The sequence below is a fragment of the Papio anubis genome, chromosome 18, assembly GCF_008728515.1.
Source record: "Papio anubis isolate 15944 chromosome 18, Panubis1.0, whole genome shotgun sequence".
In the NCBI taxonomy this organism is placed as follows: Eukaryota; Metazoa; Chordata; class Mammalia; order Primates; family Cercopithecidae; genus Papio; species Papio anubis.
This window is the reverse complement of record NC_044993.1, coordinates 36,539,754-36,564,100: the sequence shown is the minus strand read 5'-3', so window position 1 is coordinate 36,564,100 and position 24,347 is coordinate 36,539,754. Positions and strand designations below refer to the sequence as shown.

The 24,347-nt window shown below is 37.8% G+C and overlaps 1 protein-coding gene across 22 annotated transcripts in view; it reads left to right on the top strand.

The window, feature by feature from the left end:
* CHD9 (chromodomain helicase DNA binding protein 9) overlaps positions 1 to 24,347 on the top strand; it is a 276,773-nt gene that overhangs the window by 218,689 nt on the left and 33,737 nt on the right. For all 22 annotated transcript variants that reach the window (XR_002519241.2, XM_021931967.2, XM_017953359.3 and 19 more), the window contains 7 exons: positions 4,281 to 4,440; positions 4,871 to 4,960; positions 15,356 to 15,459; positions 15,982 to 16,099; positions 17,674 to 17,731; positions 21,402 to 21,444; positions 22,835 to 23,054. Coding sequence is in view for 21 of the 22 variants with exons in the window: in XM_021931967.2 (XP_021787659.1) it covers positions 4,281 to 4,440; positions 4,871 to 4,960; positions 15,356 to 15,459; positions 15,982 to 16,099; positions 17,674 to 17,731; positions 21,402 to 21,444; positions 22,835 to 23,054 (793 nt within the window). In the remaining variant the exon portion in view is untranslated. The remainder of the gene's footprint in view (positions 1 to 4,280; positions 4,441 to 4,870; positions 4,961 to 15,355; positions 15,460 to 15,981; positions 16,100 to 17,673; positions 17,732 to 21,401; positions 21,445 to 22,834; positions 23,055 to 24,347) is intronic.

Below are 24,347 nucleotides of genomic sequence, written 5' to 3'. Positions count from 1 at the left end.
GGATCTCAGCTCACTGCAAGCTCCGCCTCCCGGGTTTACGCCATTCTCCTGCCTCAGCCTCCCGAGTAGCTGGGACTACAGGCACCGACCACCTCGCCCGGCTAGTTTTTTGTATTTTTTTAGTAGAGACGGGGTTTCACTGTGTTAGCCAGGATGGTCTCGATCTCCTGACCTTGTGATCGGCCCGTCTCGGCCTCCCAAAGTGCTGGGATTACAGGCTTGAGCCACCGCGCCCGGCCCAGTGTAGGCCTATTTTAATAGGAGATGATGAATTTAATTAATGTGAAGACCTGAGGTAGATGGGAGAATCACACAAATGTAATTTCACTCTTTCTTGAAACTCCAGTAGAAAAAAGTAAGGCACTAAGCTTAATAAATTCTACAGAACAAAAGACTTGGATTCCTCAACAAATAAATTATCGGATTAGGAGTGAATAGAGAGGTATCTACCCCAGTGATTCTCAGCCAAAGATGATTTTCTGCCCCAATCCCACCCCTACCACAGGCTGTCACAACTTTGAGCGTGTTACTGGCATCTAGTGGATAGAGGCCAGGAGTTCACAGATAGCACCCCGCCCCCCAAAATGAAGAACTATCCTGCTCAAAATATTGTAGTGCCAAGAATGAAACCCTGCTATAACCTAAAAGAGATTGAAAAGTTATCAACCAGTTGCAGTGTGGGGTCTGGGGACTTTATTTTTATTTTTATGTTTTGGGACAGGGTCTCCTTCCGTGGCCTAAGCTGGAGTGTTGTGGCATGAACGCGGCTCACTGCAGCCTCGACTTCCTGGGCTCAAGCGATCCTCCTCCCCTGTAGCTGGGAGTACAGGCGTATACCATCACACCTGGCTAATTTTTTTTTTTTTTTGTAAGAGATGGAGTCTCACTTTGTTGCCCAAGCGTGTCTCAAATTCCTGGGCTCAAGTGATCCTCCTGCCTCAGCCTCCTAAAGTGCTGTGGGGGCTTTATTTAGATCCTGATTGAAACAACCCAGAGTAAATGTTTTATTATCTTTATTAACTAATTAGACTTTAGAATACTGAATATTAAGAAGCTATTATTGCATTCCTTAGGGCTGATAATAGTATTGTAGTTATTTTAATGGAGGCTTTATCACTAAACAGATACCTCTGTTAAATTTAGATATCACTAAATATCTTTTAGATATTGCTAAAAGATACCTTTGATATTTATGAATGAAATGATTGATTTCTTACATTTACTTCAAAATAATATGAAAAATTGGGGGTGAACAGAATTGGCCATGAGTTGATAATTATTGAAGGTGGATAATGGAACTGTTGTATATACTTGTATTCTATAATTTTAAAATAAGCATAAACTCTCAAAAATGGATAGAGAATGGGAGAGGAAACAGCAACAAGATTTTGGAAGCTGGAGGCAAATATATTAGTGATAACTGATTTAACCAACCTGAGAGAGCTGAATCTTAGGTCAGCAGTGGGAAAGGCAAACTGCTTTGCTTTGCGGATTTCCCAAATGTCTTAGGAATTTGTGACATCAGGAGCCTCTGGAAGTGGGTGTGAAAGGATAGAGGCTTTCATTCAAAGCGGTTTAAAAAGGGCCCTAAATACCCTCTTCAGTTCCATGTAGCCAGGACGAAAATGAACTAAAAATTTTTTTCTGGAAAGAGTAAAATAGAAGTCTGGATTGCACTGGTAGTTGAGTTGTGGAGCTGCTAAATAGGGATTAAATAACTGTGTGCATACTGGTTGATTCATTGCTCGAGGAATAAAACTAAAAGGCTTGCCCCAAATCTAAAGATAATGACAGGGAAAAAAAAAAACAAAAAACCGCCAGTTACCCTTCAGTGAGCCCACAATCACTATGCTCCATCTCTTCAGTCTCCCTATCACCTTTATTATTTGTCACACTTAAATAAGAGCAAACACAGCCAAGGATTATCAGGCATCTCAGGAAAGTCTCCAACATGAAAGAGAGAGCCAAAAAACCATTGGCTGGGCACGGTGGCTCACCCCTGTAATCCCAGCACTTTGGGAGGCTGAGGTGGCCAGATCACTTGAGGTCAAGAGTTCAAGACCAGCCTGGCCAAAATGGTGAAACCCCCCTCTCTACTAAAAATACAAAAAGTAGCCAGCCATGGTGACACATGCCTGTAATCCCAGCTACTTGGGATGCTGAGTTGTGAGAATCACTTGAACTCAGGAGGCAGAGGTTGCAGTGAGCCGAGATCATGCTACTGCACTCCAGCCTGGGTGACAGAGCGAGACTCTGTCTCAAAAAATAAAAATAAAAAGAAAGAAAAAAAAAACATTAAAATGAACTTTAAGGAAACAAGGATTGCAAAAAGGAGGACACCTTTTCTTTAACTATCATTAATATCTTCAAAGATACTTCAAATATACCATGACTTCGAAAGAATAAGGTGCTGTAAAAACAGTGAAAGCAGAAGCCTATAAATTGTAACAACACATAATGAAATGAAAAAGTAAAAAGAAGATCGAATGATGAATCTGGGAAAATCTTGTTAGGAAGAAAATTGGAAATACAGAATATCTACAGATTTCATTAGGAAAATTTAAGCATGTGTATTTTTAAGTATGTACTGTTTTCAAACCAACAAGGGAAGAGAAGATTGGAATACAGAACTATTTATCATTCTAGCAAAACACAGAAAGAAGGAAGGTATGATAAACAATACAATTGTAAAAATAAATATATAAACATATGTATGCAGCCTATGTATATTTTCACCTGTTAAAAGAGGAAAATTGTTAGATGGGGGAAAATAAACATTTTTGTACTTTAAAGAGATATTATTAAACACCAAACAAGCTTAAAAGTTTATTTAGTAAAAACTATACCATGCAAATACTAAACCGTACAAAATGTTGTAGTACCGTTAACATAGAACAAAGTGAATTTAAGATGGAAGGTATCAATTGGAATTAAAAAAAAAAGGGACACTACCTAATAATCAAAAAGAATCCATAGAAGAAACTATAACAAGTATGAACTTATATACATCTAAAATAGTCTCAAAAGGTAAAGGGGGAAAAAAAAAAGAACCTCGGCCAAAATTATAAGGAAAAGTGGACAAATCCATATAGTGCTCTATGTACCATTGTAGTAGAGTACCCACCTGGTATAAAATGGCAAGGAAAAGGTAAATGAGATACAAGAATTGCAGGAGGAGTCAAAACTGCATTATTAACAATTGTGAAAAATTACAAACAAAACAGCTCAAATATGATGGAAGATTAATAAATATGAGGTGGTATAGTTATGTAATAAATTATTACACAGAAACAAAAATAGATGAATTAGAGCCTTCTGAGTCAACCAGGATAAAGCTTTTAAAAGTTCAGAGTAATAAATAAGGTGTGCAGGCTTATATTTATAATATTATATCTGAAAACTTAAATACTAAATACTTATCCAAGTTAGGTAATAATAGTATAAACTTGCATGGAATGGAAAAACAAATTCAGAGTAGTGGTGATCTCTGGGAAGGAATGAGTGAATTTGATAGGAGAGGACTACATAGGGACTTCAAGTATATATTACTTCCTTTAATAAAAAACGAAGTGTCTGTGACCAGCCTGGCCAACATGAAAGTTAGCCAGGCGTGGTGCTGCGTGCCTGTAATCCCAGCTACTCGGGAGGCTGAGGCAGGAGAATCACTTGAACCCAGGAGGCAGAGGTTGCGTGAGCCAAGATCACACGGCTGCACTCCAGCCTGAGCAACAGAGACTCTGTCTCAAAAAAATAAATAAATAAATAAACTAAGTAAATATGGAATATGTGAACATGAAGAGAGTGGCAGTACTTTTTTGTAGTTTTTAAATATTTCACAACAAATAACTCAAATAACTAAAATGAGTTTAGCTATCTTGAACAGGATGGCTAACCTAATCTATCTAAATCATTTTTGAAAAGCAAGAGTGGAGGGCAAAACATATCTTTTAGTATCTAGGAAAGCAAAAGTAAAGCAGAGGGCATAGCCTTGATCTTTTGGGTTTTACATTTGTAATAAAAAATCTGTTTTGGAACAAAAAGGAAATCAGAATAATTAATATGAGACGTAGAATTGTTAGTTACTTGGGGGAAATATGTTTTAATATGTATAAAACCATCATCTTGATTTGTGATTGGGTCAGTATTGTTACTAGTATTTTAAAGTTCTCTGAAAAGACCTCAGAAAGTCTCCAGAAATTTCTTGCATTGAAACAATCTTTCAAATTGCAAATTTTTATAGAAATTATTCCTAATTTTACATGTCCTTCTTATTTTAACAGGCCTATCAGCTCCTGTACCCAGGGGTCGAAAAGGGAAGAAAGTAAAAACTCAAACAAGCTCATTTGATATACAAAAAGCAGAATGGCTTCGAAAATATAATCCCGAGCAGCTGCTTCAAGATGAAGGCTACAAAAAACATATAAAACACCACTGTAATAAGTAGGTAGTAGGGTATTTTAAACACAACTCTTTAAATGTTTACTGTTCTGAATTTATTAATAATCTTTAAGCGTGCTGATTTTGAGTACAGAGACAGCATGGTCTAGGGCCAATCCTAATCTTAATTTTACAAGGTATCCTTCAAGCAAATCATGATACCTCTTGTGTCATTGTTCTCACCAACAGATAAATAAAACTGGCCTCCAAATGAGCTCATTATATCTTACTTGGATATGAAATAATGATGATTATGAAGATTTTGGAGAAGTTCTTTATATATATGGTAGTAATAAGATTCATTTAATCAGAAGTAATTATTTCATTATTTTAAAATCTGTACACAAATTCCTTCCTAATTTTAACCCCATGGCCAAATATTTTAAACGATTAATATCTTTATGCCTTTTGATTCATTTTCCCTTGTTTTTAGGGTTTTGCTTCGTGTGAGAATGCTGTATTATCTAAAGCAAGAAGTTATTGGAAGTGAGTGTCAGAAAGTATTTGATGGAGTTGATGCAAGGTAAGTTAAACAATTTTTATTATTTTTGTTTGCTTGTTGTCTTGCCCAGGCAGCTTCAAGCTCCTGGGTTCAAGTGATCCTCCCGTCTCAGCCTCCTGAGTAGCTGGCACTATAGGCACACCACCACACCTTGCTTAAATGATATATTTCTTTTATTTATTCATTTTTTTTGAGACAGTTTCACTCTTGTTGCCCAGGCTGGAGTGCATTGGCACAATCTCAGCTCACTGCAACCTCTGCCTCCCGGGTTTAAGCAATTCTCCTGCCTCAGCTACCCGAGTAGCTGGGATTACAGGCATGCTTCACCACGCCCGGCTAATTTTTTGTATTTTTAGTAGAGGCGGGGTTTCACCATCTTGGCGAGGCTGGTTTCGAACTCCTGACCTCAGGTGATCCACCCGCCTTGGCCCCACAAAGTGCTGGGATTACAGGCGTGAGCCACCATGCCCAGCCTATTTTTATTTTTCAATAACATGATGAGGCAAAAATTATATGACCAGAATATTGTATATTAGGCAGGTCCTTAGTCTGTGAAATTTATAAGGTGGAAAATCCATGAAACTTAGGGAATTAACCCTTGCCAATTTGTTAGCTTTCTTTTATTGCTCTCATCTTGGCCGTCACTAGAAGTCACAACGTAACAATAGTAGTATTAATATTAAGAATGGTATCTAACCTAGATGCCATTAAAGCAGACACGGATTTTTTATTTATTTGTTTGTTTATTTATTAATTTTGAAACAGATTCTCACTCTGTCACTCAGTCTGGAGTACAGTGGCATGATATGGACTCACTGCAACCTCCACCTCCCAGGTGCAAGCGATTCTTGTGCTTCAGCCCCCTGAGTAGCTAGGATTACAGGTGCCATCACACCTGGCTAATTTTTGTATTTTTAGTAGAGACGAGGTTTCACCATGTTGGCTAAGCTGGTCTCGAACTCCTAACCTCAGGTGATCCACCTGCCTCAGCCTCCCGAAGTGCTGGGATTACAGTTGTGAACACCACACCCAGCCCCAGACACAGACACTGATTTAATGACCAATTCATTCATTCCAACAGAAGTACTTTTTGAGTACTCACTAAGCACCAGGCACTGTGAAGCACTAGGAATAGAAAGACAAAATACAGTCTTGATCCCTAAGTTGTTTATGGTGTCAGTGAGCGGGAAATAGATAAACTATACTGCAATGTAATAAATGCTTTTGTGTATGTATAGAATACCAGGGAGGTGCTACTAGAATTTTCTATTTCTAGTTTCATCTTGCCTCTTAATACTACAAGTAACCTTTCCCAATTTTCTTCTCCATTCTCTGTAAGCATCTGATTTATATAGCTCACTCTGCATAAACCTATTACTCAACCCCCCCATTCTCAGCAAATGATATTCCCCCAGCTTTGTAGAGAAATGTAAGCAAGCCATAAAACAGAAATTCCCTCAGCTTCCTGCCACCAAATCTAAAATTTAATTTTTCTGTACTCAGTCTTCTTCCCTCTTATTACAATTAAAGAAGTTTTATGGTGACTGACTTCTATATCCAACTATGATCCATTCAACACCCTGGTTTCTCATTTCCTTGACTTTTATCTACAGTTACCTCTTGTTCTCCCCACTACAGCTGCAAAGTCACCCGGTCATTCACTTGATCTTGCTATCACCAGTAACAGCACTTATTTAATCAGAATTTTGACAGTGACATCCTTCCTTCTAACTCACTTAACTTGGGTACTTTCATTATAATTCTCTAATCTCATCAGGATGTCCCCACATCTTACCACTTACTCACTAGCCATCACCACTTTCATGCCCCTCCTTTCCTCATTATTCAACATAGATTCTATAGTCTAGCAGTCTACTTGCTAACTAAAATCCTTATCTATTTCCTTTCACCTGCCTTTCCTTCTGTTCTAGATATCTGTTACAACCTCAACTCAGGTTAATCCCAGCTAGCCATTTACTTCTTGCCTGCACCTAAGTAGCTGAACATTTGTGGAGAAAATCAAGCAAGCCATGCTGAATGACTTCAAATTTGTGAGCATAGATCCCATTTCAAAAGAGATTAAACATCTACTGTTTAACTGTTGTGGCTAGTCAATTCATATTCCTACTCTTTAAGAGAACCATTTTGTACCTCTCTCCTCAAACCATCTTTCCACGCTGCAACTACCACCTTCCAATAATGACCTTGCTACATATTTCATGGAAAAAAGTAGACACAATCAGATGAGAGCTACCCTCAGTTTTACTTGCATATATGTCCACCTGTTCCTTCAAGATACAATAGAAATGTCCCTCCTCCTAAGGCAAACTTTGTGCAGCATGGAACTCGTTTCTCTTAACTTTTGAGGACTTTACTCTTACCTTTCTGGGACTTTACTTTTCTTTCTTGGATCTTTTTCTCTCTCTCTTTACTACATCATTCTTCTGGCATACATGTATGCCTTAATAGCAGTCACTTAAAGAAAGAGAAAAAACCTCTCTCAGTATACATTCTCAGACTCCATTTCCCTAATCCTCTTCACAACAAACTCCTTTAAAAAGTTGCCTGTATTTATTAGCAAGATTAACCAAGAAAAGAAGAGAGAAAATCCAAATCAGCTCAATTAGAAACGAAACAGGAGATATTACAACTGACACCATGGAAATACAAAAGATCATTCAAGACTACTACAAATACCTTTATGTACGTAAACTAGAAAACCTAAAGGAGATGGATGAATTTCTGGAAAGATACAACCATCCTACCTTAAATCAGGAAGAGTTAGATACCCTAAGCAGATGAAGAGCAAGCAGTGAGATTGAAATGGTAATAAAAAAAATTACCAACAAAAAAAAAAAGCCCAGGACCAGATGGATTAACAGCTGAATTCTACCAGACATTCAAAGAAGAATTGGTACCAATCCTTTGACACTCTTCCACAAGACAAAGAGAGAATCCTCCCTAAATCATATTATGAAGCCAGTATCACCCTGATACCAAAAGCAGGAAAGGACACAACCAAAAAAGAAAACTATAGAGCAGTATCCTTGATGAACATAGATGCAAAAATCCTTAACAGAATACTAGCTAACTGAATCCAGCAACATATCAAAAAAAGGTAATCCACGATGATCAGGTGGGTTACATACCACAGATGGTTTAACATATGCAAGTCAATAAATGTGATAAACCACATAAGCAGAATTAAAAACAAAAATCACATGATCATTTCAGTAAACACAAAGCATTTGACAAAATCCAGCATCCTTTTATGATTAAAACTCTCAGCAAAATCAGCATACAAGGGACATACCTGAATGTAATAAAAGCAATCTATAACAAACATACAGCCAACAATAATACTGGATTGGAGAAAAGTTGAAAATATTCCCTCTGAGAACTGAAATTAGAAAAGGATGCCCACTCTCACCACTTCTGATCAACATAGTACTGGAAGTCCTTGCCAGAGCAATCAGACAAGAGAAAGAAAGGGCATTCAGATTGGTAAAGAGCACATCAAACTGTTGATGTTTGCTGATGATATGATTGTATACCTAGAAAACCCTAAAGACTCCTCCAAAAAGCTCCTAGAACTGATAAAAGAATTCAGCAAAGTTTCAGGGTACAAAATTAAGGTACACAAATCAGTAGCTCTCCTGTACACCAGTAGCGACCAAGCTGAGAATTAAATCAAGAACTCAACTCCTTTTACAATAGCTGGAAAAAAAAAAAGAAGAAAAAAAAAGATACTTAAGAATATACCTAACCAAGGACGTGAAAGCTGTCTACAAGGAAAATTACAAAACACTCCTGAAAGAAATCATAGATGACACAAATAAATGGAAACACATCCCATGCTTATGGGTGGGTGGAATCAATATTGTGAAAATGGCCATACTGCCAAAAGCAATCTACAAATTCAATGCAATTCCTATCAAAAGACCACCATCATTCTTCACAGAACTAGAAAAAAACAGTCATAAAATTCATATGAAACTAAGAAAGCGCCTGCATAGACAAAGCAAGACTAAACCAAAGAACAAATCAGGAGGTACCACATTACCTGATTTCAAGCTATACTATCACACCATAGTTGTCAAAACAGCATGGTACTGGTATAAAAATAGGCACACAGACCAGTGGAACAGAATAGAGAACCAAGATATAAAGCCAAATACTTGACAGCCAACTGATCTTCAACAAAGCAAACAAAAACGTAAAGTGGGGAAAGAACACCCTATTCAACAAATGGTGCTGGGATAATTGGCAAGCCACATGTAGGAGAATGAAATTGGATCCTCTTCTCTCACCTTATAAAAAAATCAACTCAAGTTGGATCATGGACTTAAATCCAAGACCTGAAACTATAAAAATTCTAGAAGATAACATTGGAAAAACCCTTCTAGACATTGGCTTAGGCAAGGATATAATGACTAAGGACCCAAAAGCAATTGCAGTAAAAACAAAGATAAATAGCTGGGACTCAATTAAACTAAGGAGATTTTGCAGGGCAAAAGGAACAGTCAGCAGAGTAAACAGACAACCCACAGAGTGGGAGAAAATCTTCACAATCTAGATATCTGACAAAGGACTAATATCCTGAATCTACACAACAAACTCAAATTAGAAAAAAAAATTTCCATCAAAAAGTGGGCTAAGGACATGAACAGACAATTCTCGAAAGAACAGATACAAATGGTCAGCAAACATAGGAAAAAATGCTCAATATCACTAATGATCAGGGAAATGCAAATCAAAACCACAATGCGATACTGCCTTATTCCTGCAAGAATGGTCATAATCAAAAAAATAAAAAAATAATAGATGTTGGTATGGATGTAGTAACAAAACACTTCTACACTTCTGGTGGGAATATAAGCTAGTACAACCATCATAGAAAACGGCGTGGAGATTCCTTAAAGAAATAAAAGTGTAACTACCATTTGATCCAGCAATCCCACTACTGGATATTTACCCAGAGGAAAAGAAGTCATTGTATTAAAAACATACTTGCTCACACGTGTTTACAGCAGCACAATTTGCAATTGCAAAAAAAATGGAACCAACCCAAATGCCCATCAATCAACGAATGGATAAAGACACTGTGATATATATACATATGATGGAATATATACATACATACATATATACACACACACACACACATATATATCTCATATATATATGAGATGGAATTCTACATAGAAAGGAATGGATTAACAGCATTTGCAGCAACCTGGATGGGATTGGAGACTATTATTCTCCAATATGGAATAGAAAAACCAAACATCATATGTTCTTATAAGTGGGAGCTAAACTATGAGGATGCAAAGACATAAGAAATACAGTGCACTTTGGGGTCTCAGGGGGAAAGGGCGGGAAGGGGGTGAGGGATAAAAGACTACAAATTAGGTGCAGTGTATACTGCTCGGGAGATGAGTGCACCAAAATCTCACGAATCACCACTAAAGAACTTATGTAACCAGATACCACCTGTTCTACAAAAACCTATGGAAATACAGAATTTTTTTTAAAAAAGAAATTTGTCTAAGGTTACCCAGATAAAAATGGCAGAGCAAAGATTCAGACAACAAAAAAGGTTACCTATATTTACTGCTTCTTTATCTTGCATTTTCTCTTTAACCCATTCCAATGGATCTTCCTTCTTCACTGTCTCACTAAAATGGTTCTTAACACAGCCCTTAATGACCTACAGTGTGATCAACTCTCTAAATTTACTCTCTGTCCTCCATAAGATGCTGTCTTCTGTGCGCATTTGTGTTAACTATACCCATCTGGTTGTCCTTTTTCTCACTACTGTTTCCTTTTCATTCCCTCTTGGTAGCTCTTATTTCTCTAACAGATCTCTAAATACTGGATTGACCAAGAGCTCTGTCCTCAGCTCTCTTACCTTTTTCCTTAGGTGAACTCATGCAGCTTCATCATACCCAATATGATCTATAAACAGGTAAATCTGAAATTTACATATTTCTCCCAGACCTCTTTCTTGAGTTTTAAGCCATCAGTCAACTGCCTCCCAACATTTCCACTTAAATGACTAATTAACATCTTACTTCCCCTGGCTTTTCCAAATCTCCTGTCTTCAGTCCTTTCTCTTTTCCTTCCCATGTACAAGTCTTCTCCATCCTAGTAAATGTACAACCCACTGCTCTGTTGTTATTCTTGATTCCTCTCTTCCCTGTTAGCTTGACAAAATACATGCCAAATCTCAGTACCTTTCACTATCTCCTCTGCCAAATCCCTAGTCCAAGCCACCATGATCTCACAGTTAGACTTTTGCAGTGGCCTCATAAAACTGGTCTGTTTGCCTCCACTTTTGCCTCTTTAGGCCTGTCCTTCACACAGCAGCCAGAGTGGTATTTCTAAAGCAAAAATCAGGTCTTGGCACTCCTTAACACCCTCCAGATGTTTCTAATTTCTCTTAGAGTAAAATTCAAATTCCATATGACCTACAAGTGCTTCCATAACTCTGTACCCACTTTCTTCACTGTGTCTCTCACCGACCATGCTCCAGCCACAGTGGTGGTTGTGTTTTGCCAACCTGTCAAGTTCATTCTATGCTGTTCTTCCTGATCCAAATATTCTTTCCCCAGGTCTTCCACAGAACCGCCCCTTCAAATTATTTGGATCTCAACTCAAGTATTTCCTTCTTAGATAGACCTTCCCTGCCAATCTCAGCTTAAGTAGCCCACCAGTCATTCACTACTATTTAACCTTTTATTTCATTTATAATGCCTACTACTACTTAAAAATTACGTTAATTTATTTGTATGTCTTCTTTTAATATAATTTAAGCTGTTTAAAGGTAAGTATGGAATCTGGGACATCGAAACACTCAGTAAATATTTGTCAACTAATTGGCTTCTTTCCCTTAGCCTGACTGGATCTGATCCACTTGTAACTTTCCCAGGGACTGCTCTCTGTGGATTGTACCTTCTTTTTCCTCTTTCATTAATTTCCCCCCTTTTCCTTCTCATTTGGATTTTAACATGTTTACATCTCCCTCACCTTAACTTACACATACACACCCTATGTGCACACAGCACTTAATGCTTTTGGACCCAAAATATCTTCAAACTACCATATTATTACTCTCTTGATTTGACCGCCGAACTTGTTTTAGGGGGTTCACAGTGACCAGTCCTGTAATCCCAACACTTAAGAAGGCCGTGGCAAGTGGATCATTTGAGCCTGGGAGTTTGAGATGAGCCTCGGCAACATGACGAAACCCTGTTTCTACAAAAAGTAGAAAAATTGACTGTTTGTGGTGGTGTATGCCTGTAGTCCCAGCTACTCTGGAGGCAGAGGTGGAAGGATCACATAAGCCTAGAGAGGTCAAGGCTGCAGTGAGCTGTGATTGCACCACTGCACACCAGCCTGGGTGACAGAATGAGACACTGTCTCCAAAAAAAAAAAAAAAAAAAGAAAGAAAAGAAAGAAGCATCGGTGTTCGTTATCTTTTTCTTCCCTCCCATTCACTGTGCAATCTACCACAATGCAGCTTCTACCTCTTCACTTCAGATGTTCACTGATATTCTTGCCGCCAAATTTAATGGATATACCATAGTGCTTACCTTACTTTACCTTTGTTGACCACTTCCTTCTTTTTAAAATGCTTCCGTGGTACCATTCTCCTGTGGTTTTTCTTTTTACCTTTCTGCTTGCTGCTTTTCAGGCTCGTTTTCTATCTGTCTCTTAGAGTTCAAGGAATCTTCACATAGGCCTTCTCTTCTTGTCACTTACTCTTCTTGGGTGTTCTCATCTTTGTGGCTTCAATTTTTGTTTCTATGCTTATATCTTCTAAATCCCTACCTGTAGCCCATGTCTCTCTTCTGAATTTTAGATCCATATTTCTCCAGTGTGCCATGATTAATTACTCTTCTCTCCAGGTCTTTGCATTCTTGTTATAACATTCTTTCCTCCTTTTTTCCATTCTCTCCCTCTTCCTGCTCAGCCGACATTGAGTCAGCCTTTTATGACCTCTTAAATCTGAGTTAGGCACATAACCAGAGTACCCTGCCACAGCACTCATCACACAATATTGCATGTCCCTCTTTACAAGGGCATGTGCATGACTATCTTTATTATTGCCATTATTGGCATGTAGTGAATGCTGTTTAAATATATTTTGAGTGAATGATCTACCCTGGGGAAGTTAAAGGAAACTTTATGCAAGAGATGACACAAGTTAGTCTTTAAAAACAGAAATCAACAATACCTAATGTGCATGCGGCACTTAAATTTGAACCATGAGTTTTATATACTGATTGCCTTCTCTTTACAAGCAGGAAAACCTTCCACCTCAGATGGTAATCACAATGTTTTGAGCTTAGAGTGCCACCTGATGGTTGGCAAAGGGAGCTATCTGACCCACTTTTTTTCTCCTCTGGGATTCTGTTTCCAGTGTTCTTTCCTCTTTCCTTCATATTTCAGGGCTAATGCTTTGTTTAATCCTACTTAATAACTTGTTCAAAAATAAGTATCTCTTTTAACCGTATTTCTCATTTATTTTTAACTTTTTCCGTATCACAAGAAAATCATTCTTCCTTTTTCTCTATTTTTCTAAACTGAAGTCAATTGTGACCCTTTTGTTTTAAAGCAAAATTAGATATAATAAGGTGTTCATTTCGAGTGCTGACAAATTCCTTTAAGAATCTATAGAAAGATCTCTTCATCCACTTCCTTATATTTCTTGAGTTAAAAATTCTAGTAAAACATTTGTGAAAAATAAGTAAATTTGTTTTCTTTTTTTATAAAATTTGTAAGTATTTCTTTTTCACTGCTAGTGTCTTCTATCTCACCTATATTTTGATTACACATTGGGTTCTTGTCCTAGGAACATGTTGATCATTTGTTCGTTTATTTTTATATAAAAATTTGAGTTTCCAAAGACAGCCAACTTAGAATCTAACTTTTCCCATAGAACTTAATTGTCAATAGGAAATTCCCCATTTCTTATAGGTCTTTGTTAAGACAGATGAAATTCTACTTTGTATAATTTATATTGTTTTATATCTCTGGTTATTTGAAAATTGGTAATTTATGAATACCAAATAGAGAAGTTCTCGACTATTCAACTTTTTGTAGTAATTTATCCTGTTCAGTCTCTATCCATTGTCAAATACAAGCAAGTGTGTGTGTGTGTGTGTCTGTGTGTATATATACACAGATTTGTGTATGTATATATACAAATATATATTTGTGTGTATATAAATTGATACTTGTTAATCATTGTCAGACGTTAACTGTATTCTATGCTAAAGAAGACAATGACTTGAATCACTGTGGTAAAGAAGTGAACATTTCCGTCCTTCTATAGATGACATGTTTTTAGACATGTTATATATATAAAACTTGCTGAAGCTTTCTGGGAAAATAATAATTTCAGGTGATGAGCGAAGAATAAGAAAATTATATTTGCAAAATTGCCAGTTCTGTGGTTGTTACTCATAAAAACAACCAATCTACCAAATCAAATCATTATGCGTTTATTATTTTACTTTTTAATAGTCTTGTGATTTTATGGCGTTGTATTATTTATTTACAACATCAAAACAGCATTTGAGTGTTTTTTGTTTTTTGAGACAGGGTCTCACTCCCATGGCCCAGGCTGGAGTGCAGCAACATGATCTTGGTTTGCTGTAACCCCAACTTCCCAGGCTCTGGAGATTTTCCCATCTCAGCCTCCCAAGTAGCTGGGACTACAGGTGTGCGCCACCACACCCAGCTAATTTTTTGTATTTTTAGTGGAGATGGGGTTTTGCCACATTGCCCAGGCTGGTCTTGAACTCCTGGGCTCAAGTGATCTACCCGCCTCTGCCTCCTAAAGTGTTGGTATTACAGACATGAGCCACTGCGCTTGGCCTACACTTGAGTGTTTCAATCAAATTATGAATCAAAAATTTGCTATTACAGGGCATTTTCAGCATGGTTTTCTTAGCAGTAGTGGTCTAGAGGAGACATTACTTGCTCTGCAGCCTAAAACAGTTCATTTACCCTTTTAGGGCCTCAGTTTTCTCACGTGCGAAATGAAATAATTGAACCAGCTGATTATTGCCAAGTTGTTGGCTGACATAGTCTCTACTTCCAATAGAACCCTTTGTCTCTAAATAAAGAAAATCAGTGAAAGGATATGATAATTTAAGAAAATTGTTTAGTAAGCATTGTTGAAACTTATTTCTTCTCTTGGGCTTAACAATATTCATTTATTTTATGGTATCTTTGTTATTGCACAATTTTGTAATTTTAATTGGTGGCAATTATGAATGATTAAAAAATAATGAAATCCTAAGCTCTCTCTTGAAAGCCACAGTGCTTTAAAAGCTAGGTAAAATTTTACCTCCTTTTTGACTCATTTATAGTAATTCATAATGCCATATTATGATTTTCTTACAGTGACATTGATGTTTGGGTACCAGAACCAGACCACTCAGAAGTTCCTGCTGAGTGGTGGGATTTCGATGCTGATAAGTCACTCCTTATTGGAGTTTTTAAACATGGTAAGTAAGAAGTAAGGTAGGTGGTATCCCTTTCCATGTATAAGGCAATTCTGTCAGTTCTCAGTTCATTGATTTTCACTTAAACAGCTTTATTCCAGTAACACCTATGTTATATATACAGAATTAAAAGCATACACTACCAGACTATGTCAGTCATCACATTTCTTCCTGGGAGGGTGGCGTGTGTAACCTACCCTTCCTGGATGTAAATCTAAGACAACTTCCTCTCTCAGGAAGAGTTCTTATGTGAGATATGTTTGTGTGTTTGTGTGTGTGTATAATACAGTTTATCCTATTTTTCATATTAACTGATAAATGTAACTGAAATTTTAATTTAGTAGATATCTATTACCAGATCATTTAATGTTTGTGATAATTTCTGGAAAACATACTTAACTTATATCATTTTAATATCCCTTTAGTCCAGAAATATCATCCACTGTAAATAATGAGGAATGCTTATATGTATACACCTTTCTTCTTTTTATCTTTTTTTACTTTTGTAATTGGTGATGTTTTCAGGATATGAAAAATATAACACTATTCGAGCAGACCCAGCATTATGCTTCTTGGAAAGAGTGGGAAAACCTGATGACAAAGCAGTTGCTGCTGAACAGAGAGCGAATGATTATATGGATGGGTATGTGTGTTTCAGAGTCATGAATTTTCTATATGCCTCTATTCAATATCAGTATATTCTGTGTCACACTATTTATCTTTAAATGATGTAGCAGTAAGGGAATTGGAGTTTACAATCTGAAAGAGCTAAAGATACACTAATAGGTTAGCACTTACCTGACAGAATGTGATCGAGGAAGAGGTTGGCCATGCACCACACCCATTCTTTAGATGAGTTTTTCATATTTTTCATTTTAATAGGTATATCATGGCCACTGAGTTCATAAACTTCTAGGGGCATAGAGGGGAGAAAAAGGCAAGAATGTTATAGTTGATGAGACACATGATGACGTTTATTACATAGTCATCCCTCAATATCCATGGGGGATTTTGGTATCCAGGACACCCTGCAGATACCAAAATCCAAGGATGCTAGTCCTATATATAAAATTGCATAGGATTTGCATTTAACCTGTGCACATTCTCCTGTATGCTTTAAACTATCTTTAGATTACTTATAATTCCTAGTACATTATATATGCTATATGCTATGTAAATTGTTGCTGTACCGAATTGTTGAAGGAATAATGACAAGAAAAGTCTGTACATGTTCAGTACAGATGCCATATTTTTCCAAATATTTTCTTGAGACAGGGTCTTGCTCTGTCATCCAGGCTGGAATGCAATGGCACAATGATGTGTCACTGCAGCCTTGACCTCCCGGGCTCTAGTGATCTTCCCACGTAGTCTCCTGAGTGGGACCACAGGCACATGCCATCATGCCCAGCTAATTTTCTTCTATTTTATTTTTTGTAAAGATGAGTTCTCCCTGTGTTGCCCATGCTGGTCTTCAACTGCTGGGCTCAAGTGATCTCCCACCTTAGCCTTGGCTTCCCAGAGTGCTGAGGTTATAGGTGTGAGCCATCATGACCAGCTTTTTTCGTGTGTTTTCAACCTGCAATTGGTTGAATTTATAGATATGAAACCCACACATACGAAAGGCTGTACCTGTTTTAAGGCCTTATGTAATCTGTCTTTTCTTACCCAAAGAGAAAAGTAGGATGCATGTTGAGGTTAATAAAAACACATTTAAAAGCGAACTTGCGGCCGGGTGCACTTGCTCACGCCTGTAATCCCAGCACTTTGGGAGGCCAAGGCAGGTGGATCACTTGAGGTCAGGAGTTCGAGACCAGCCTGGCCAACATGGTGAAACCCCGCCTCTACTAAAGATACAAAATTAGCACTGGTAGTCCCAGCTACTCGGGAGGCTGAGACACGAGAATCTCTTGAACCCGGGAGGCGGAGGTTGCAGTAAACTGAGAGGTGCCACCGCACTCCAGCCTGGGCGACAAGAGCGAAACTCCATCTCAAAAAAATAAAAATAAAAGTGAACTTGTGAGTAAGGGGACATTAGAGCTAGCTTTCTCCCTATTTGCTATATAACAGCCTTCCTGCTGTGTCTTGGAGTCTTCTGGCTAGAGAAGAGATGTCAGTCTGACCTTTAAACTAAAACCCTCCAACAAGACTTTGTTTGTCCTATCAAGTGAACTCTTAAGTCCATTACAGTAATTACAGCATTTGTTTGTATTTTAACAGGGATGTGGAAGATCCAGAATACAAACCTGCCCCAGCCATCTTTAAAGATGATATAGAGGTATGCGTTGGATTATATTTTTAAATCCTCAATTTTAGATATTCTTTGGTTTCTTGTGTTTGCTTTTTCTTTTGTATTATTTTTTGTTTTTGTTATACATAATTCTTCTGTTCCTCAGATTAGCTAAGTAAGTGATCAACTGGGGTTGACAAACATCCCAAATAATCACTCAGAATTCACCTGATCTCCCCTTCTAGACAAGATGGGGACTGGCTTGGACATGTGGATGGAATGGGGCTTGCCCACCTGCTCTACTTCTTAGAGCTGAGAAACACAGTGTCCAAGAGCAAAATCCCAAAGGAGAGTGAGAACTAGATACTAAATATATACTGCAAGAGTTAGAAACTATACGTACGTGAAGAGTTTTGAGATAGAGGGTAGAGCATCAAGGACTTTTGAGTAGCCAAAGCATAGTTCTCAGTACTCTGTTTGTAGAATGTCAAAAGAAAGAAGAAGATGAAAGTACAGAAAATAATCTGTAGAGTGGGAAAAAGGATGTTAAAAGAGACAAAGAATGTCTAATATTGATGAGAATGTGGTAGAAGGCTAAATGACGCTAAAACTATCAGGTAGGATTTGCTGGACTTGGTAGCTAAGGGGCTTTGATGAGGGCATGAGACAAGGCTTGCTTCAGTGTGTGGACAATGAGAACCGAAATCCTGTATAAGGTCAGGAGTCTCAAAGGCCAGTAATTACTGACTAACAGCACAGAGAAATAACAAGGAAATTTATCTCATCATGGACTTTGGGTAAGAAAATTATTGTTTCCCTTGAGAATTAGTAACCGTAGACCCACCTTCTCTTGAGTTCATGGTTTGTCTTTTACTTTATCTGTGTGGTCCAAGAGCCCTCAGTATAATATAAAAAAGGATCAGTCCTTGACTGGTAATATATCTAGGGTGCCAGGTAAAAACAAAAAGCACCTGGAAGAAACAGTTCAACCCAGACTATGCAAGAGTTCCAAAGATGAAGCCCTCCATAAAATGAAGTAAAAACCCCAAGTTTAAAAATAATTGAGAAACCATTTACCATGAGTGAATGTTAGCATGCAATAAAGAATAAGATTAGACCCCTGAGAACTTCTGATATATCTATTGAAATTTAAAAAAAAATCCTATTGAAATTTTTTAAAGTAAATTTTTAAATGATTAAAGACATTAAAGAAAGAACCAGGAACAAAAGACAAGATATGATTTTAAAACACTAGGAAGATGTGAAAAAGATGATATTTAACTTTAAAAGTGGGAAAAGGCTGAGTGCAATGTGGCTCATGCCTGTAATCCCAGCACTTTGGAGGGCAAGGCGGGAGGATCACTTGAGTCCAGGAGTTCAAGACCAACCCGAGCAATATAATGGGACCCCATCTGTTAAAAAAGAGAGAGAAAGAAAAACGTGGAAAATACATTTATTGATATGTAAAACTCAACAAACAGATTAAACATTCTCCTGGAAAAGCAGATTAGACACAGTTCATGAAGGGAGAAATGATTTGGAAAACAGATGTGAAGAAATTATCCAGTATAGCATAATGGATTTGTCTGGACCAATCAGGAGAGATAACCCAAATAGTCATTTGAACAGGGAATGTATAATGTAAAGAATTATTATAATACAGTGATAGATTAGTAAAAAGTAAAGACTAAAGAATATAGGAATAGCATATAAAAGCAGCATCTACCACTCCTAGGACTCAGATAAAGCTCCCAAGGAAGAGTCCCATCCCTATCAGGGCCAAGATCCAGACTTTGGTAGGAGGATATGGCCATGTCTCACTGGATGGCAGAAAAGTTGCCAAAAAGCTACCCTTTGAAACTGCCTGTAAATCTGCCCTGTAAGGTTGCCAAGGAAGATTTTCCTGGGAAAGTGTCTCACTAGAAGCACTCTGCTCACAATACCACTCAAGAGGGAGGTTGCTGGGAAAAGCTGCTAAGGGTGCTAAAGAAACTGCTCCAATTGACCAGGCACAGTGGCTCATGCCTGTAATCCCAGCACTTTGGGAGGCCAAGGTGGGTGGATCATTTGAGGTCAGGAGTTCAAGACCAGCCTGGCCAACATGGTGAAACCCTATCTCTACTAAATATACAAAACTTAGCCAGGTGTGGTGGCGTGCGCCTGTAATCCCAGTCACTTGGGAGGCTGAGGCAGGAGAATCACTTGAATCCAGGAGGCAGAGGTTGCAGTGAGCCGAGATTATGCCACTGCACTCTTGGGTGATAGAGGGAGACCTGTCTCAGAGAAAAGAAACTGCTCAAATTGTGGGGGCTGGGCATTGGGGAAGTGGCCTTGCTATGGGAACTAAGCAATGGAAGTGCTCACCAGAATTAGGACGGAAAACCCTTTTCCTCCTACAGTGTCTCTCCAGTTTGCTTTACTAACAAAGCTTTATATCATGCTGACTGACAGAGGAAAAACTATTTAAAGAGCTATTTAACCATTTTCTTCGAGCAGGTAAAAAAAAAGTATGAGAGGAGCTGGATGCAGTGGCTCACTCCTGTAATCCAGCACTTTGGGGAGGCAAAGGAACAGAGATTGCTTAAGCCCAGAAGTTCAGGGCCAGCCTGGGCAACATAGTGAGACTGCTTCCCTACAAAAAATAAAAAAGATAACACTTGCTTGTAGTCCCAACTACTCAGGAGGCTGAAGCAGGAGGATCGCTTGAGCCCGAAAGGTTGAGGCTGCAGTGAGGTGTGTTCATGCCACTGCACTCCAGCCTGGACAACAGAGTGAGACCCTGTCTCAGAAAAAAAAAAAAAAAAGAAAAAAGAAAAATATGAAAGGCAATAAATTTGGAGCAAAGAGACTGAAATCAATAACCAACACAGTGGAATATGTATTAAAAAATTTAGAAACAAGGAGGATAGCATGATAATGTCTGGCATGTATCGAATAGGTATTCCAGAAGGAGAGACTAAAGAGAATAAGAAGCACCATAGCAGCTGAGAATTTTTCAGATGTTATGAATACATGACTCCTCAGTTTCAAGAAATACAGTAAGTCTTAGCAGGATAAATAAAACTAAGTCCATTCCAAGAAACATAACAGTGAAATTGAAGATATACCAAACAAAGAGAAGATATTAAAAGCAACCAGAGGAAAAGAGAAACCTACAAGGGAATTATGATTCTAAACTTCAGGCTTTTTTAAAACAACAATAGAAACTAGTAGTCATTGATATAAAATTGCTAAAGTTATGAATATAAGGTAATACTGGAATAGCTAATTAAAGATGCTTTGTTGACAAAAACTGGATCTACAGCACAAGCAAACTGCTTAAGGCTGAAAAGGAAAAGATTTGTAGCTTACCTAATAACCAGATATGAAAATGAGTAAGTTATCTAACAGTTGGTATAAGAAAGGGGAAAAAAACACACTTAGCAATAAAACCTAGGGCATACTCACAGAGGAAGGTTGGAGGAAAAGAAACTAGCTTAACAGTAATCATAGAAAAGGAAATACTTTTAGTAAATGTCTAATTGTCAAAAGCAATAGAGAAGTGTGAAAGGATGAAAACGGAGAATAAGCAATTAAAAGTTTTATTTTTGCTAAATTAATTATTTAACATTCCATTGGGGGAAAAACAGCTATTACAAAGAAGTTTGATTCTCTTTTCTTTTTTTATGTATCTCTTGACCCAATTACCCTGTGACAAGTTTCTATTTTCTTTTAAAAGGATGATGTTTCCTCACCAGGAGATCTTGTTATAGCAGATGGAGGTAAATTGCACTTACTTCTATACTTAGTATTATTGTAAATTCATATTCTAATCATACTATGAGATCAATAAACTATTACACTTTTATAATGTTTCACATATAAACATTTTTATTGACTGCAGTTGTAATCATTATAGGACATACTAGTTGACTGGGAATTTAACAGTACTTTTAGTTGTTATAAAATCTTTAGGCAGTGACTCACTGAGCTTTTATAGAGTATAGGTTTTGATGACATTATGACTTGATAAACTTGTATGTGAGATTTCATCATTAAAGTGTTGATCCAATAATATATTCAACTTCTTTTTCATTGTATGACATTAAGAGTCATTCTTTATCACCTAGTTTCTACAAAGCCTTTCTGTGCCAGGTCTTGCTTCTACTTCCATCTGATATCAAGATAGAAATGCACTGTCACAAGAGTACACTCACTCCCACCAGCATCCCAGAGGAACAGTGCCTCACCCTGCCATAGTTCAACTAGGAATGAAAAAGTAGTTTTTTTGGCTGGGCGCGGTGGCTCAAGCCTGGAGTCCCAGCACTTTGGGAGGCCGAGACGGGCGGATCACGAGGTCAGGAGATCGAGACCATCCTGGCTAACACAGTGAAACCCTGTCTCTACTAAAAAATACAAAAAACTAGCCGGGCGAGGTGGCGGGTGCCTGTAGTCCCAGCTACTCGGAAGGCTGAGGCAGGAGAATGGCATAAACCCGGGAGGCGGAGCTTGCAGTGAGCTGAGATCCGGCCACTGCACCGCAGCCTGGGCGACAGAGCGAGACTGCGTCTTAAAAAAAAAAAAAGAAAGAAAGAAAAAGAAAAAGTAGTTTTTGCTTAGTATGAATGATTACAGCTTGATTATGGTATAGATAATTATACTATTACACCTTGGAAATAGAGCATTAGAGCCTACACTTACTAGGTGGATAAAACTTAAAACTTAAAAGTTACATTGTTGTCATCTTGAATTTTAAAAATGTTTCTTCCCAATGACTTAAAATATTTTGATTCTAATTAAACTGAGATAAACTTAATACAGAAGGCTTCCATGAGAAACGTTTGCAATATTCAGTGTCTCATGGATTCACTTTGGCTTTTAGTTTATTTAAGTTAAAGCCTTGAATATTTGCCAGCCAGTGTGATATATACTAGACATGCAAGAGTTGTATTTGCTGTGCAACTCTTTATTCCACTGTATTCTACCTACTTTGAACTGCTCTTAAAGTTTGTTGTAATGTTTCCTATAGCTATTGTTAAAAGAAGCTTTTATGATGAGAAATGTGGGGTTTTTTTCCCACATAGACTGAATTAAAAATTTTTAAAGTAAAGTTGCTACTTTTGTGAGCTTCATACAGTATCTGTTTAGTTACTATTACTTATTTAACTATAGATGGTCAACTGATGGAGGGTGATAAAGTATATTGGCCTACTCAGTCAGCTTTAACCACACGTTTGAGGCGTCTCATCACTGCATACCAGCGTACTAATAAAAACAGACAAATTCAACAGATACAACCAACTTTCTCGGTGCCTACCAGTGTAATGCAGCCTATTTATGAGGAAGCCACTCTTAATCCTAAAATGGCAGCCAAGATAGAAAGACAGCAAAGGTAAGACAATAACACTAAATTTTTAATGCATTGTGTGTAAATATAGCTGTCCATTCCAAAGCCTGTCTGGGTACAATTATCACGCTTTGTGGAAAACATACATAGAATGTTGGTCAAAGCAAACTACCTTGTGCACGTACACACATATATACTAACGCATTTATATATGTATAAATGTGGTAAAATTTACAAAGATTATTGTGTTTTATAGTTAACTAACCATACTTTAATCATTTTTTGTCATGTTTAGGAACACTGAGGTATTTAAAAAATAAATAAATAACTGGGCACAGTGGCTAATGCCTATAATCCCAGCACTTTGGGAGGCCGAGGTGGGAAGATTGCTTGAGCTCAGGAGTTCCAGACCAGCCCCGGCAACAAAGCGAGACCCCCATCTCTACAAAAAATGCAAAAATTAGCCAGGTGTGGTGGCGCATGCCTGTGGTCCCAGCCACTCAAGAGACTAAAGTGGGAGTATCACTTGAGCCCGGAAGGTCTGTGCTGCAGTGACACGTGATTGTGCCACTGCATTGCAGCCTAAGTGACAGAGCAAGACTGTCTCAAAAAGCAGAAACAAGTGAAAGTGTAGAGCAAACTCATGAATCAAATCATTGGCCGGGCGCCATGGCTCACACCTGTAATCCCAGCACTTTGGGAGGCCGAGGTGGGTGAATTGCTTGAGGCCAGGAGTTCAAGACCAGCCTGGCTAACATGGCAAAACCCCATCTCTACTAAAAATACAAAAATTAGCCAGGTGTGGTGGTGCGCACCTTTAATCCCAGCTACTTAGGAGGCTGAGGCATGAGAATCGCTTGAACCCAGGAGACAGAGGTTGCAGTGAGCTGATACCACACCACTGAACTCCAGCCTGAGTGACAGAGTGAGACCATCTCAAAAAAAAAAAAAAAGAAAAGAATTATCAGTAGAACAAAAGTTTATGTTAATTAAATTCCATTCTATCGTATTTTATATTTTATATCCAGACTTTTATGAAATATAAAAATGTATGGAAAGCATACATTCCTTTATTCAGCAGCAAATCCTTGGAACTACTGAAGTCAAAGGGAACAAATTGCAAGCGACCTTGTTAAAAAGACAGGCAAACTTCTCTCATTCCACAAGCTTTAACTTCTTGAATAGAGTACATGGGAAAGAATAGCTATCTTTGGCATAACCTGACTTCCTTGTTACCCGTGTCCTTGGATGTTCTCTGGAAGATATATTGTTCTTTTGATAAATTGTTCATTTGTTGTTTCATTTGTAGCACATTGATCATACTTAAAATTTAGTCTG